Raw genomic sequence first — 16,293 nt, 5'->3', positions numbered from 1 at the left:
CTTAGAAAGAAACCGAAAGGCAGCTACTGCAGAGAGAGAGAGAGAGAGAGAGAGAGAGAGGGGCCATGGCTTCCATCACCGTTGGATTCTTACAGCCAAGACCCTCCCCATTGATAGTATCACCCACAACCTTTCATCAGAAGCAAATCCCAACCACCCTTTTCTCCAAATCCCTTCTCCATTCCTCCAACACCATCTTCTCTTCTTCCATTTCTCCTCTTTTCTCTGATAGATGGAGGCCTTCCTCCGCCAACGCCGAGGCCTTCGAACCCGAATCCGAACCCGACTCCGAACCCGATTCCGAGTCGACCCAGATCGTCGAACCCGACCAAATTCAAGAACCCAACTCCGAACCCGCCCAACTCGCCGAGGAATCGAGTGAAGTTCCGAAGAAAGGAGTCGAGATTTTCGCTGTTGTCATGGTCAGTACCAGATACTCGTTTTACAATTCTTGGAGCCATGGTTCGGTGATCCAAACCATTGGTTTGATGGGCCTCGGCGTGGATTGCTTGTGCATTGTAAAAATCCCTTGGATTGGAAGATCCTAGCCGTTGGACTTTTGGATTTTCTTTGGTTTGCAGTGTTTTCTTTTATCAACGGTTGGGATCAGTGAAGCTTGGGCCCCACTTACCCAAAATTAAATCCTGAACTGTACTGTTCTGATGTTTTGGCTCGAGCATTGTACTCTCTCTCTCTCTCTATGTATTTCTTGAGAAACTTACCCCAGTTTTTGATGCATACACCCCTTTTTATTGCTTTTGGTAATAGAGAGTGTACTCGTGTAGCATTTTGTGTCCTTTTTTCAATTCTCAGGGAAATTTTATTATATGTTTTTCTTTTGTTATTTTTTTTAGATTATAGGGTTGAAGCTCAGGTGGTTCTTATTTTGTTAAAATTTTCCATTTTTTAAATCTTTTTTTCTTTAATTAATTTCTTCGATTGCAGGTTGGGTCCCGTCAGTACATTGTGATTCCGGGACGATCCATCTACACCCAAAGGCTTAAAGGTGCCAATGTGAACGATAAGGTAATTGATGTCAGAATCCTTCTTTCTTTCCTTTTTTTTTTCCCTGCATTTTTAAGTGGTATCTTGAAATTAAAAAAATGGGTAGATTATTATTATTATTTTTTAAAAATTTCTATTTCTTGGTATTTGTGCGGATTATTTGATGTCTGATCATTAGAGGAATTATAACATATTCTGGAAAGAGAAATGATCCGGTGGACTGAATGCGTGGTAACCTCTCCATGCACATTGTCACATTTGGACCTGTCCCTGTCTACATAATCTATCTGTATCATCCATTAGGTTCGGTCCACTCTTGAAAAGATTGTAATGCTCGGATGCTCTGGCATATAGTCAAGTGGCATGAAAATTCGATGGACGGGATTGTTTATTGGAGACGGCTCTAGTCACAGATGTTTAGGACAATCCCACTGCTGTGGTTTTTATGTCAAAACAAAAGAAGAGTGTATTGGACCTAATGGATAGTTCTGGTAAGTGATGTAGATGCCTAAGAGTCCCGGTGTGTGGAAAGGTTTTCATACTGAGTGCACTACATCTCTCTTCTGAAAAAGTATGGTGTATCATATTCACACACGTCTAACTGAACACGCACAATTCATGTATTTCTTTCCACCAACACTAGAGGATTGTTGACATTGCTCACTGTCACTGCATCTTTTCTCTATGTGATTCAAACTCTCAATGTGTTATGTTGGATCATATTATAATTAGTTATTCTTTAATCTAGTTGCATTATTTTGGTATCAAAGCAAGTTCTGCTCTTGGGACCTGCTCTTTTACTTTTCTCTTTTCTTTCTTCCCCATATTCTTTTTACAAGTTTTGTCCCAATATTCATCTCAAACCTATCCTCAATTCCTCTAAACAAGCCTATAGATTCAACCCTTCCACCATAGATCATGTATAATCTCCATCTCACCTAGACCATCACCCTATTTTATACCAAATTTCACTAGTAAGCAGTTCATACCCTATCTAGTACCCAGCCTTTCCAAAACCTTTTTCATTACCTAAATAAAAAAAAGAAATCCCTAAACCAATCCATTCTCTTCCTTATGTTGCCAGAACACGTATAGCTATATGTACGAAGGAAAGCCCATTACACTTGACCTTATGTAGGATGGCTATCCAAAGAGGCGAAGTTGGCGTTATAGTGTTGAGTGGGGCTCAATTTGTGGAGGAAAGTCGGGAACGGGGAATCATGTATGCTCTGGGAGGATGCAAGATTGATCCAATTGGTAATGTTGTTGTCCAACCACTTGAGATTCAGGACATTTTGTCCTAATTTTAGGATTTGGTCCTCGATGAATTACTGAGTGCGCTTCCACTCGTATGCGACATTTAACACGCGATTGATTTGATGTTTGGAGTGCCATTAGCATATCTTCTAGCATAACGAATGGACTCGACAGGGAATGCAGAGCTTTGTTGATAGGTTTCATTCGTGAAGCCTCAACTCGTGTGTTGCGCCGACACTGTTGACATAAAAAAGGATAGCAGTCAGTGGATGTGTTGACAATGTGTCATCAACAAGATAACGATTAAGTACTGTTTTCCTATTCCATGTCTAGATGACATGTTGGACATGATGACATATGCTACAATCTTTTCGAAGATTGATATGTGAAGTGGGTACTACAAGATAAAAATTTGTCCTAGAGATGAATGGAAAATTGCTTTTAAGACTAAAGAATGATGTAACTTGTAAGAAAAATGAATAAAAGAGAGAAATGTGAGGAATGGGAGGACTTTTCTTATATCACAACTCACTCCCTAATCACATCTATCTAAAGGAAAAATATTACAGCTGAAGATAAAATATATTAGCTGTAAAGCTTATCTAAACTAATTACAAATGATATGGTACACTATAGGTGTACACACAACTATATAGTAAGATATGGTACACCACAGGTGTACAAACACACTAACACCCCCCCCTCAAGCTGGAACATGGATGTCATTCATGCCAAGGTTAGCACAAAGATCCTTGAGACGAGCATTTGATCTGGCTTTGACATTCACCAATTGATCTCGTGGGAGTTCGGTTGATAATATGTGTAGCAAGAAGAAGGCCTAATCCCAAGAAGTTTTTGGTACCGATGTCCCTGGTAATAATGATCGGGCAACTTCTAATAAGTGTCGGATTTTTTGTTCAGCTACGCCATTTTGTTGTGGTGTATTAGAACACGATGATTGAAATTCTATTTCATGATCAAGAAAATATTTATGTAGATCATGGTGTAGATATTTTTGGGCATTGTCTGATCAAAATGTTTTTATATTGGAGTTTTATTGGGTGGAGACCATTTGGTGACACATTTTTATTATTGATGAAACTTCTTCACGACTTTTTAAAAGATAAATCTATATATATCTAGAGTATTCATCAATAAATGATAAGAAATATTTGAAGCCAAATACAGAAATTAGAGTAGGTCCCCAAACATTTGAATGAATGCAACGTCTACAATGGTTAGATAACTAACAAGTGTCGCATTGTAAACATGTCGCTCTTATTGAATTTTCTAGGAAACAAAAGACATGATAGATGTCTTAAATGGGAGTGTTAGAGTGTCACCCGATCCTTATTGTCCATGTGAAAAGTAGAAACATAGGCAGAGTTAGAAGTTCCTTGATTTAGAAGATGAAATCCTTTCTCTTCAGGACCACCACCAATCATCTTCTTCGTTGGCATATCTTGGATAACACAGTAGGATGGTTAAAAAATGATACATCAATTCAATTGTTTGGTTACATAGCTTATTGAGAGAAGATTGGATGAAGAAGATGGTACATGAATGACAAATGCGATGGACAAGGTATTAGAAAGATGAAGATTTCCTTTTCCTAATGCTTTAAAAAAGGACAATCAGCCAAAACTAAATTATTGTAGGGGGTGTGAGAGTTATATCCATTGGCTGTACCCGTTATGTGGTCAGATGCCCTTGAGTCAATAATCTAGGATGTCTGAGAGGCATGATTGTTATAAGATGTACTTGATTGGCCTCCCTGGTTAACAGCTGAAACAGACTTGATGAGCAGCTATTTGATGTTGGAGTTCAGTAATAAGTTTATCCTTTGGATCCTCTCATATTGACAGAAGGCTTAGCACGAAGCTCTTTTGGACGTAGGCTTGGATGAAGTATCCAACAGTGGTCCTTCAGATGTCTTCTTTTTCCACAATGTGTACAACGAAGCTTGTCTCTATGCAATGTTCCTCATCCATTTCTTTGTCCTTAAACTATCTTTGAATCTGTCAGCAAAGCTGATCGTTTTGGGATAGTGGAGTGAGAGGCATTTCGCTTTCTAGCTTGTGGGCGTATGTAAGTACACAAGGATTCGAGGGAAGGTAGAGACTCTCTTCCAAGAACCTGTATACGCTGAGGCTTGAAATCTGAATGAATACCAACCAAAAATTTAACAATTCCCAGTTGTCTCATTTGATGTTTTAAATCTTCCATACTCATAATAACCATTTGAGAGTTATCCAACTCTTCTGATTCAAGCTTGCAAATATTCTTCTACAGTCCCATTAGCTTGTTCAAGATTATTAATTTCCCTGTGGACTTGATAGAGATGTGCTAGATCAACTTTATCCCATGCATCTTTTGCAAATTTTAAAAGATGGGCCATGACTGATATTGGGTTGCATGGAATTAAGCAGTCAAGACATTAAAAGCCAGTTTTCGCTTTCCCATTCATCATAAGTCGGATCATTAGTGCTAGGTTGTTTCTAGGCTCCAGTTATATATCCTAGTCTTTTAATTTTTTTAATTTTTAGATATCATATTTAGATTCAGATGCCTAAATTTGATTCTCATTTCTTTGAGTTCTCGGACAGATTATCCTTAACAAGGTCTTACTGGTCAGTACCAAATCCGAAGCCTACATTGGCAAACCGGTTGTATCAAATGCTGCTGTACATGCAATAGTTGAAGAACAGGTGAGTGTAGTTTCTGAATGAAAAAAGAACAAGAAGAAGAGGTTTGATACTCACCACATTCTCCTTTTGTCTTCCATGCAGGGATTGAATAAAAAAGTAGTCGTTTTCAAGTATAAAAAGAAAAAGAACTATAGGAGGAATATTGGGCACCGACAGGTATTGATCACACGATACTATTGCCAGTTATTATTGACTGTTTAATCTATCATTAGTTTTCCAACAAGAAACTGATATCTGCACCCCTATTTGTCTACTTTGGTATAAGAACAGTATGTTGTGTCATGCATGCAGCTTTATTTATTTATTTCTACTCGGTTTTTACATCCTCATAATATGATAAGTGCAATTCTTTATGGGAAATAATATATGGAGCTTTGCTCACCCAGCCACGTGCACAAGGTATACTGTCTACATGCCACCACATGTGCCAGTGTGGTAGAGTATGCAATATCCGAGCTGTCCCTTGGGTGGGTCTGACTGCGTAGATGTTCTCGCCTACAAAAGAAGCGGATAACTCATCAGGTCTGCCAATATGTTAGTAACAGATGGATGGGTTAGAAAATTTTGGATCAGTCCCCTCCCCCAAACTACATCACAATTGTAACTGTGGCCCACCTGACTAATTGATGGAGTTAATTTGTGGGCCACGACATCTACATAGTGGGTTATCAGATGGATGGATTTGTTCTTGTACTTATGTGCCATGTGTGCACATGTGTACATTAGCTGCCTTTTTCACCTGTTGAGCTTAGTGAAGCTGCCTTGGGACATGCATGCTTTTCTTCTTGTTCTTGTTCTTCTTCTTTCTATGCTCTTAGTGTTGATGAACTTGTTTCTATGCTCTTTAGTGTTGATGAACTTGTAATGTAAATTTATATCTAGTGTAGAGATTTAGACTTTGATTTATAAAATAGCATATCATATACTATGAATGTCGGGTTTGATAATAATAACACTCATCATTTCGTATATAAATTACAATATCAAATTCATATTAAAAGCATAGGGGCACGCTCTAGTGTTACTGGTACCACCATAAGCTACAATGGTACCAGGAATATGTAGGGCCCATGTGATGTGTTCACAACATCCAACCCGTCCATCAGAAGCGTTACTAAAAAAATACCCCCATGGCCCAAAAACCATGACTCCCACACTTGATTTGCATGGGGCCCCACTGAGTTTTCTATGAGGAATTTAGGCGGTTCATACTGGTCATCTGGACTGGATGAAGAGTAAGACCAAAATCAGGTGGTTTTGCAACTCAAGTGGGCCCCGTTGAAAATCAAGGGCAGGCATCCCCTCCCACTGTGTTCCATATGCTGTTGCCTCCCTGAGTTTTGGCTCAAGCTGATTTTGAGCCCTGGGGTGTTGTTGAGGTGACACGTTTGATGGATGGGGATGTGATATGTACATCACATGGGCTCCATGTCTGCCTGGTTAGCTTACGGTGGTATTGGCACCTCAAAACCATATTGCTTATACTTACCGTATGAGATATAGCTACCTACATTATCCTATTCCTACCCCCAGCATACTGCACGTTGAAGGAAGTAGCATACCTTTTGCCCGTACCATTACCATGAACTGGAGTGACACATGATCCAGGTAAGCTTGATTATAATACTAGGAATCAAACAGTGCATCCAATACTAAAACAAAAAATAGAGAAAAACAGAATCATGCATTTATAAAAACACGGTATACAGTTCTAATAAGTAGGAAAAAAAAAGGCATAACGAAGAATGCATGCATTGTTTTTAGAAGTGATTTTTTTCCTCAATTTGAGAATGCTAATTCCAGGTGCCCCATCTTCAAGTGCCAAACCTTTATGCCCCACACTTGCTAATGTGTCACATTTGTATGGTGTTTGGGGCATTCATCAGATGGTCCACTTGGTGCATGTGTCCTATGCTAAAATATCAGGACAGCCCATTCATCTGGTGAATGACACATGCATGTTATGTAGACCATCAAGTCTGTCTGTCTGTCTACTCGTACATGTGTAGCCCTCCTGGTAAATGTACTGTGTGGATTTTTTAGTCTGAAGAAAATTCATCATTGGAACCACTCTATGAATGCCCCAGATCCTGTACACCTGCTGTGGCCCATGTGGAGCTTTTGAGTTTGGCTTGAAGCTGGGGTGTCTGGAATCAATGGTCCTCTTATAATATTGATATCCCATGCCTATGTCTTGTTACGCTACATGTACACATACATACCCTCAGTCGTTGAGTTGCTAATTATATGGGTTTTGACATATAGTGCCCTCTTTTTTGTCTGAACACAATACTGCCCTCCCTTCCCTTACTGTTTTCCAATTTCAGTCAAAAATCAACCTGTAGTTAACATTTGTCGGGACCATCTCATAACTGTTAATAGTTGCCTGTTGGCCACAGAAAAAACCTTTTAACCCTTAAGTTGGAACAGGGCAGCGTTAGGCTTGGGTTTTGGGAGAAGAGAGAGAAGAGTTAAAGTTAAGGGTTTTGAGGATATGGGAGAAGGGTAATATTGTCATTTAAAAAAAGATTTTTCTAACCTAATCACAGTTATTTTTTCCATAAAAAAAATTTAACAACAGGGTAGTTTTTACCGTATTTGGAAAATGGAAGGTGTTATTTGGGAAAACACACGAGGGTTTTTTTGTCCTTTGGCCAAAAGGAGGGTGTTGTATGTCAAAACCTCTTAATTGTATCTGAAGTTCTTGTGCTTTAGATTACAAATTTGCAACTATTTTTAGGTATTAATTAACAGGTTCAGTTTTTTTTTTTTTTTTGGGTGGAAATTCAACTAAGATTAGAAATTCCAAAATTTGAAAATATTTTCTCCGGTTGTGAAATGACCACGAACCAAACACAGCCTAAAATTGGAAGATACCATGATATCATAGGAATACTCATCTAAGGCACTTTGCAACTGAACTTCGTATGCAATGTTATGTGCCAGCTGTGCAAAAATTGGGCCCAACTCGATCACCTGGGGCAAGACTCGATCACCTGGGGCAAGAATCAGGCCAGCACAGCCATCAGTCAGGCCTCCCTGTGTGAAAATGGTGGGCAGTCTATATCAGATCTGCTGATGCTCTGATTCAACATGCAAGTGTGGCCAACCTGATGAATGGAGTGGGCCGGCCTGATTTTGCACCATTTCACATTCATGGTGTGCTTCAACTTTTTCACAGCTCGGTTTTTATACACATGTAATATGTTGACACGTGTGCATCCGTTGCATGTGAAGTTGCAATGCATTGTAGGTGACAGTCTTGACAATATCACAGATATGTCATGCATGTTGTTTGATTCTGACAAATGCATGTTGATTTGGAAAGAAAGAGCATCAATCTTTGAACTCAAGATGATAGTTTATGTTTTACGTCATTTTTTAGAATGGTGATAACTCATCCACAGTACACATGGCATTGCATGTATGTCAATCAAGACCACATGAATCATGGGGCCATTGATGGAACATGGTCTGGAAATTAAACTGATTGATCGATCCTCATAGTCCAATCGACAATCCGTAAACTGATCGCTGGGAATAAAGAGGTCACAGGTCCAAATTCAATCAGGAAAATCGTGTCGTTAAGATCATCCAATCTGTGCAAATTTCAGGCTAATCCATGGACAGCAGGGTCTATGATTTGGAGGGTAGTATTGTAATCTGATTCACTACGAACATCGACAATGATCATCTTGCAAAAGCATAGATGGACAATCGGGTCCTTGACCGATGGAATTGTGGTTATTGTTATTATTATTTTTTAACACACGCACACACACCACTACACACTCACGCCTTAGTGGGATTTCACCACCTAAGAATTGTGGTTATTTTATTTTGCAGCCAAACACGCGGATAAGGATCACAGGAATCACAGGCTATGAGGACTTTCCAGCATCAACGTTGGCTGCTGCTGCTTAGGATGGCATCCATTTTCCGTTCTATGGTCGGCAAATGGAGATTGATTTTGATGTATTTGTACCTCAAAATGTGTAATTCTTAGGAAACTGTCTGTGTTTTTAATCAAGGCGCAATTATTTTCCTTAACCATGTTCCGAGTCTGCTAACTATGGTTTTTGATGGTTAACCATGTTTTTAGTCTGTATTGTTCTGAATTTTAATGTGAGGCGTGTTGACTGATGGATGGAATGGACGCATCACAAAATTCATGGTGGGCCCTTAAGGTATTCTTTCACCCCGAAAATAAGTTAAGTGGAGGTGGAGTTTTTCTGAAGAAACAGACTGGAATCCTGTAGAGGCCCGGCCTATTGTAATATTATATGTTGGAGCTTTAATCTTTGAATACGTGTAGTGTTACAATGATACAAACCAGTTTATTAGATTAGTACCTCCTGGAGGTGGATAAGAAACCCAAAAAGAAAGTAAAAAGAAAAATAAAAAACTCAAATTGGATTTATTTAACCCTTTGAAATGTCTGTTTTGCTTTGAAAACAGACAGATACTGTAACCTTTGTATAATCAAAGGGTTAAAACATTAAACCTGAGATATTTTTGGGCATTCTCCATCCATGAGAATTCCCATCACATAAATGGCTTGGATCATTGAAAATAACCAAATTCCAATGACTAAAAGTCCAAACATATGATATTGCAATGCATCCGGGTGTATTTGAGCAAAGCAAAACTCTCTTCTTTCAACACCTGATTTATGCAGTGCAAAGGCTTACCTGGTTCGCTCTAGTTACCTACCTTGTTTACTTTCTATGAAATGGGGTCATCAACCCTGTGTGCATGAAATCCAGGTAAACCACCCCTTTTCCTTAACCCAAAACATCAGGCTGATTCAATGCCCCGGTGGACCACCCCAAACTATCTATATATATATATCTATATATATATATATATATATATATATGTATGGGAAAAGGTACTATGTGCTCGAGCTCATGATAACCTCCCATGAGGTCGAGCTGTATGGGCCCTACCGTGATGTGTGTCAAAAATCTACCCCATCAGTCAAATGCACCATTCCATCGTGGGCCTAGGTCTCAAAAATCAAGTCAATCCGTGACTTGTGTGGGCCACACCACATACAGAAGTTGAGAGGGGCCGTGCACCATTAAAACATTCATAATCATTTTTTGGGCCCACCGAGATGTGGTTTGAAAATCCATCCCATCCATTATGTGTGTCCCACTTGGATGAGGGTTCAGACCAAGTTTCAGCAGCATTCAAAACTCAGTGGGCCCCACCAAGTGCTTTTATATGTTTTTGGCATGTCTTCACATGATTTTAGATGGTATGGCCCACCTGAGTTCCATATATGGCTGATTTTTGGCATATCCCATAATTTAAAGGGGACCCATCAAATGCACGGTGTTGATTTTCGACACGCATCATGGTGGGGCCCACACAGCTCGACATCATGGGACGTTATCATGAGCTCGAGCGCATAGTACCTTTTCCCATATATACACGCGCGCGCGCGCACACACAGAGTATGGGCCACCTGTGTTTTGGAATACTGTGATTTTTGGGGTAATTCTTTCAGCTTGACGAAGCACATCAGCTGAATGTATTGGGTGGCATATAAACACTATGGTTGGCCCACCACAACTAATGATGTGCATTTATTCCCAACTGTTTCCAATGTTGTGACCTACCTGAGTTTTTTATTACCATGATTTTTGGATTCAAGGTTGAAATGAGGTAGCCCATTTGATGGATGGGGTGGATGTCATGAAAATCCACCTGGGTCGAAATTAACACAGGTGCTACCAGTGGCCACCATTTTGTATATTTATGTGGTAGCACTACCGTTGGACAGGTGATTCTGGGAATCACTCAAATTTAATATTTCAAACCTGATTATACAAAGATTATGGTTGGAGATTGTGATATATCACACTGGATTAATCAGATTAAATATTGATGAATTGGATTTTTTCTATTAAGGAGGGAGTATGATAATTCAGTACACTTGAGTACTACGAAAGCATAAGAGAAATATGACTTTTAGAGAAATCCAGTCCGTTAGATTGATCTGTACATTGTTCGCTTTTCATCCATGGTTGCAATTCAACATCTTTGGTAGACTTTCCTTCAATTCCATTGTGTAATGACAGAGTTAACACGTTGAAGTTGACCATAAAAATGTGGGGGCGCTCGTTGCAAGTGACAAGTTAAAACTGTGGTGATTCAATCCTATCCATTGGATTGGAGGCCTTAAAATGAATGGTAAAAAACATGTCGATAATAGTTGATATTTAGCAAGAAACAAGAAAGCAGTGTGATTTCTTAACAGTGGGCCATGCAATGTGGCCCACTTGAAGAGATAGTCCAAAGATTAGAGCAATCTATGTCTTGGGTGCTAACCAAAGGGGGCAATGTAAATTTATCTTTATTCCAACCATTGATTTTATGGTTATCATCATCCAAACCATGTAATTCTTTGGGAGGAAAGAAGACAGGAAAAAGGTTTTAATTCCACACATTTCCACGGAAAACACGTTTTCATTTCCATGTTTTCTGATATTTTCTTTACCTTGATTAGAAAACAGTGTAGGGGTGGCAGTCGGGTCAGTCCGCGGGTCAAATGGCCCGGCTCGCTTTTGAGGCCAGACCCGCTTCGTAGGTGGATTTGGGCCGAAACCACCCAAGACTCGGCCAGATGACCCAACCCAAGACATGTATGCAATTACTAATTCATTTACTCCTTAAACCTGCGTGACCATTGGGTCATTGGTAATCCTCCAAATGGAAATAAAAAAGCAGAGGAGTCGGCACATAATTCGTCGATCTACATTCATGCTGGAGCCCAATTTGCAAACTACAAGAATAGTTCCAGGCCTAGCATCCGAAGATCTGAATTGGGCTTCCAAATGGGTTAGGTCGATCGAGGTATTTGACCCAACCCAATAATAAGTTTGTCTTGATCTAAATTAATATGAAGCAGGCCTAATTCCGAAAGTTTGACCCAAATTCCTTAATTAATAAAGTCTTAAATACTGAACTGGTTTTTAAATGGGTATGATTTGGGCCATACTAAATAAACCTGGAACATAGACCTAGACCTAACTAAGACTGAGGAAAATTTTCTTTGCTGATTTTAAACGAGTTGAGTCTAAGACCCTATTGATGCCGATCAACAATGACCCATTTGTACCCTAGGTCTAAATGGCCCCAACTCAAGCTTGGGTCGGACATCAATTGAAAGCTACCAAATAAAGCCCTATTTGGGTCAGTTAAGTAAGCTGTGTTAGACAAAGTACAAGAGTCATTGGGCGAGGTCCAAGGGCAAATGTTAAATGATAGTCTCTAAAAATAACTTGACAATTTTAAAATGCATCCTTCATGTTTGTTTTAGAATATCGAGAAATGCAATTGATGTGAAATAGTCATATTGCATGAAAGTTTACCTTTTAATTGGAGAGCATGAGATCCAAAGAGTCAAGAAATGAGAAATATACCACTATAACAAGCAACACTATAATGTGATGATCATAAAGAAATCTTGTGATATTGGAGGAAATTGAAAGTAGAGGTTGATTTTTCTAGCACTTAATTCTCTGTGATTTCATTATAAAAATTATTTGATTATAAAGTCATAAATTGTTTCTAAAATTTTAAAATCAGTTATTATCTCATATAAAGAATAGTAATTCTCATTAACCATTCCCCATATACATTAGGGTACATGTAAATATAGATATGAATCTATTTAACCCAAGATAGTGTACATGATCCTACTCCTATCCCAGCATACTGCACATTGAAGGAAGTATCATACCTTTTACCTGCACCATTACCACAAACATGGTTAAGGCAAGCTTGATTCTAATGCCAAGAATCGAACAATGCATTCAATACTAAAACAAAAAGTAGATAAAAACAAAATCAGGCATTTATAAAAACATAGTATCCAGTTCTAATAAGAAAAGTAGGAAAAAAAAAAAAGCATAAACAAGAATGCATGCATCGTTTTTAGAAGGGATTTTTTTTCCTCATTATGAGAATGCTAATTCCGGAGGCCCCATCTTCAAGTGCCAAACCTTTATGTACCACACTTGTTTATGTGTCACATTTGTATGGTGTATGGGGTGTTCATCAGATGATCCACTTGGTATGTGTCCTATGCTAAAATATCAGGCTAGCCCATTCATTTGGTGAATAACGCATGTATGTTATGTAGACCATCAAGTTTCTTTGTCCATTTCCTTATACATGTGTAGCACACCTGATAAATGTACTGCATGTATTTTTTAGTCTGAAGAAAATTCATCATTGGAACCACTCTATGAACACCTTGTGCACATGCTATGGCTCCATGTGGATCTTTTGAGTTTGGCTTGAAGCAGTGGAATCAACGGTCCTCTTACAATATTGATATCCTATGCTTGTGTCTTATTACGCTACATGTACACATACATATCCTCAGTCATTAAGTTGTTAATTATAGGGGTTTTGACATATAGTGCCCCTATATTTTAATCTGAACACAAAACCGCCCTTCCTTCCCTTTCTGTTTTCCAATTTCAGTCAAAAATCAACATGTAGTTAACATTTGTTGGGAAAACATGATGGGACCATCTCATAACTGTTAATAGTTCACTGTTTGGTACATTAAAAAACAACCCAAAATCACCAGTAATCCATACAAGAGCAAAATCCTTTTAAATCCATGGAAGCGATTTGCATCCCTCACCACTATTTCTCTTTGGTAAACCTTAGACGCTAGCTTAGAGGTGTGGCAGTCCCTATACACTCTATGGTTCTTTACAATCCTGATGGGAGTCATCCCAAAAGCAATGAGCCTCTCGCTATGAGAAGACAGCCATCTCCTTGTCTTCTTCATTACACATGTCTAACAGCATTTGAGATGTGTCATGTACATAGCCCACCATCTTCAACCTCCTTTCCATTTCACCCAACAATTCATGGATTTCTCTACTTTGAGGATGGTTTGTGTCTCCCACACCAAACTCATGCACCACTGCATTCCACTCGATGAAACTGCACCCTCTTTCCTTCTTTATTCCTTTCTCTTCCATCATTCTCCTCGTCTCTAAAGCATCACCCCATCGGCCTGCACCTGCGTAGACGTTTGATAAGAGGACGTAGCGGCCCCCATCGTGGGGCTCCAATGCAATCAAATGCTTCCCAACACGCTCCCCCACCTCAACATTATTGTGGGTCCTGCACGCGGCCATCAGAGCCCCCCACTGTGATGCTTGAGGCTGCATAGGCATTTTGATTAGCACCTCCTCTGCTTCCTGCACTAGCCCAGCCCTTCCCAGAAGATCAGCCAAGCATCCATAATGCTCGCTCCGAGGCTCGATGCCATAACCAATCTTCATCGAATTGAAAATCTCCAACCCCTCCCTGAGCAATCCTACATGGGTACATGCACATAGAACACTAATGAAAGTGATCTCATTAGGCACCACACCACATCCCTTCATCCTTGAAAAGAGATCCAGTGCATCATGGCCAAGCCCATGCATGGCCAGTCCACCTATCATAGCATTCCATAGAGTAACATCCCTCACATGGACCCCACGAAACACGTCAAGAGCGACATCTATGCAACCACATTTGGCATACATGTCTATGAGAGCAGTACAAAGTATCACATTCGTTCCATTTCCAATGTTATTCCTCTCTACATAGATATGAACCCATCTCCCTTGATCAAGAGCACCCAAGTGGGCACATGCCTTCAAAACACACACTAGAGTGGCAGCGTCGGGTTTCATGCTCACAACTTGCATGTCATTGAACAGCTGCAATGCTTCCATGAAGCTGCCATTCCTAACATAGGCATCTATCATTGCAGTCCAAGAGATCAAGTTTCTCTGGGGCATTTTCTCAAATAGACGCCTTGCATATTCAACATCTTCGGCCTTTCCATAGACTGAAATCATTGAATTCCATGAAATCAGATCTAGATCGAAGCTCGTATCAAACAACAACTGGGCCTCTTCTATGTGGGCCATGTTGCAATACATTTTCATCAGGGAGTTCCTAACTACTAGCAAGTCTTCCATACCATGTTTCAGTATCTGACCATGCACTTTCCTCCCAAGCCAAATGTCAGTGCCCAAACTGCAAGCCTTCACTATGAGGGCAAAAGTGTAATTGTTTGGTAGAGACCCCATATCGAGCATCTTGAAATAGTAGTTGATACTCAACTCAGGCCACTCAGTGTGGGCAGCTATCATTGAATTCCATGTGTACACATCGGGATGGTGTATCGAATTGAAGACGTGAGGTGCGTATCGAGGGCCCCATCTGAGGAAGAATCGGACGATCCGGCTCGCAGCGAATGTGTCCATGATAAGTCCTGAGGTTATGGTGGCGGCATGTAGAGCCCTCAGGTCAATTGAGTGGTGGTGGTGGTGGCAGCGATCGTCTGCTACTAGAAGGGCTACAATTGGGTTGGCGGAATCCAATACAAGATCGCAAGGCCGCCAAGTCAGTGGAGGAATTCTGAGGCAATAATTTCTAACTTGTATTGTTTGCATGGCATTAGATTTTGGGGTATTACCAAAATGAGGAGTCTATATGCTGGGATCCTTTTACCCTTGAGTTGGAACATGGCAGGGTTAGGCTTATGGTTGGGGAGAAGAGACTTAGGTCCAGGGTTTTGAGATATGTGAGAAGGGTAATATTGTCATTTTAATATATATTTTTTTCCTTAGTAATATTTAGTCTTTCTATAAATTGTTTTTAAAAAAAACTATGTTAGGGTGGTTTTTACTATTTTGGAAAATGGAAGGTATTGATTATTTGGGACAATGCATAAGATAGGGTGTTTTTTGTCTTTTGGCCAAAAGAGGGTGCTATATGTCAAAGCATCTTTATTCTCTTTTAATTTTTTGTGCTTTAGATTATAAATTTGCAACTATTTTTAAGTATTAATTAATAAATTCATGATTTTTTTTTTCTTTTGAATTAAGATTAGAAATTCCAATATTTGAAAAATATTTTCTCCACATGTGATATGACGATGAACCAAACAAAGCTTAATATTGATAGATATCATCGTATCATATTAAGTTAAGGTGATTTGCAAGTGAACTTCACATGCGATGTGTGAACTCGTGCCAATAGGTCACAAATTAATGTCCTGTGATATCCTAGGCATGCAAAAGTTGGGCCCAAATTGATCACCCGGGGCAACGTGTGAAAATGGTGGGTGGTTTATATAAGGCCTGCTGATGCTTTGATTCAACACTCAAGTGTGGCCTACCTGATGAATGGAGTGGACCACCATGATTTTGCATGACAATAAACAGGTCACATGTCCAAATTCAATGGAAAATTTGTGTTGTTAAGATGGCCCAATCTGTGCAAATTT

At 39.6% G+C, this 16,293-nt stretch overlaps 2 protein-coding genes across 2 annotated transcripts; one reads left to right on the top strand and one right to left on the bottom strand.

Moving 5' to 3' along the window:
• On the top strand, positions 1-9,094 carry LOC131227294 (large ribosomal subunit protein bL21c). The gene is made up of 5 exons (XM_058223065.1): positions 1-422; positions 946-1,026; positions 4,869-4,970; positions 5,052-5,126; positions 8,817-9,094. Exons 1-5 carry the CDS (start codon positions 66-68, stop codon positions 8,892-8,894), a joined length of 693 nt encoding a protein of 230 aa, XP_058079048.1. The 5' UTR covers positions 1-65; the 3' UTR covers positions 8,895-9,094.
• Positions 9,095-13,753: 4,659 nt separating this feature from the next.
• Positions 13,754-15,457, bottom strand: LOC131226814 (pentatricopeptide repeat-containing protein At5g66520-like). Its single transcript, XM_058222539.1, has one exon. It carries the CDS (start codon positions 15,455-15,457, stop codon positions 13,754-13,756), a length of 1,704 nt encoding a protein of 567 aa, XP_058078522.1.
• Positions 15,458-16,293: the final 836 nt, after the last annotated feature.

This window comes from Magnolia sinica, chromosome 15 (genome assembly GCF_029962835.1).
Source record: "Magnolia sinica isolate HGM2019 chromosome 15, MsV1, whole genome shotgun sequence".
NCBI lineage: Eukaryota > Viridiplantae > Streptophyta > Magnoliopsida > Magnoliales > Magnoliaceae > Magnolia > Magnolia sinica.
Note: the sequence above shows the minus strand (reverse complement) of the source record. Positions and strands in the feature narration are given on the sequence as shown.

What these genes read in the sequence shown, in the direction of transcription:
- LOC131227294 (XM_058223065.1), top strand. Translation starts at nt 66, where the DNA reads ATGGCTTCCATCACCGTTGGATTCTTACAGCCAAGACCCTCCCCATTG. An exon ending in GTGCCAATGTGAACGATAAG is followed by an intron (nt 1,027 to 4,868) that starts GTAATTGATGTC and finishes GTTCTCGGACAG; the next exon opens with ATTATCCTTAACAAGGTCTT. An exon ending in ATGCAATAGTTGAAGAACAG is followed by an intron (nt 4,971 to 5,051) that starts GTGAGTGTAGTT and finishes TCTTCCATGCAG; the next exon opens with GGATTGAATAAAAAAGTAGT.
- LOC131226814 (XM_058222539.1), bottom strand. Translation starts at nt 15,457, where the DNA reads ATGCAAACAATACAAGTTAGAAATTATTGCCTCAGAATTCCTCCACTG.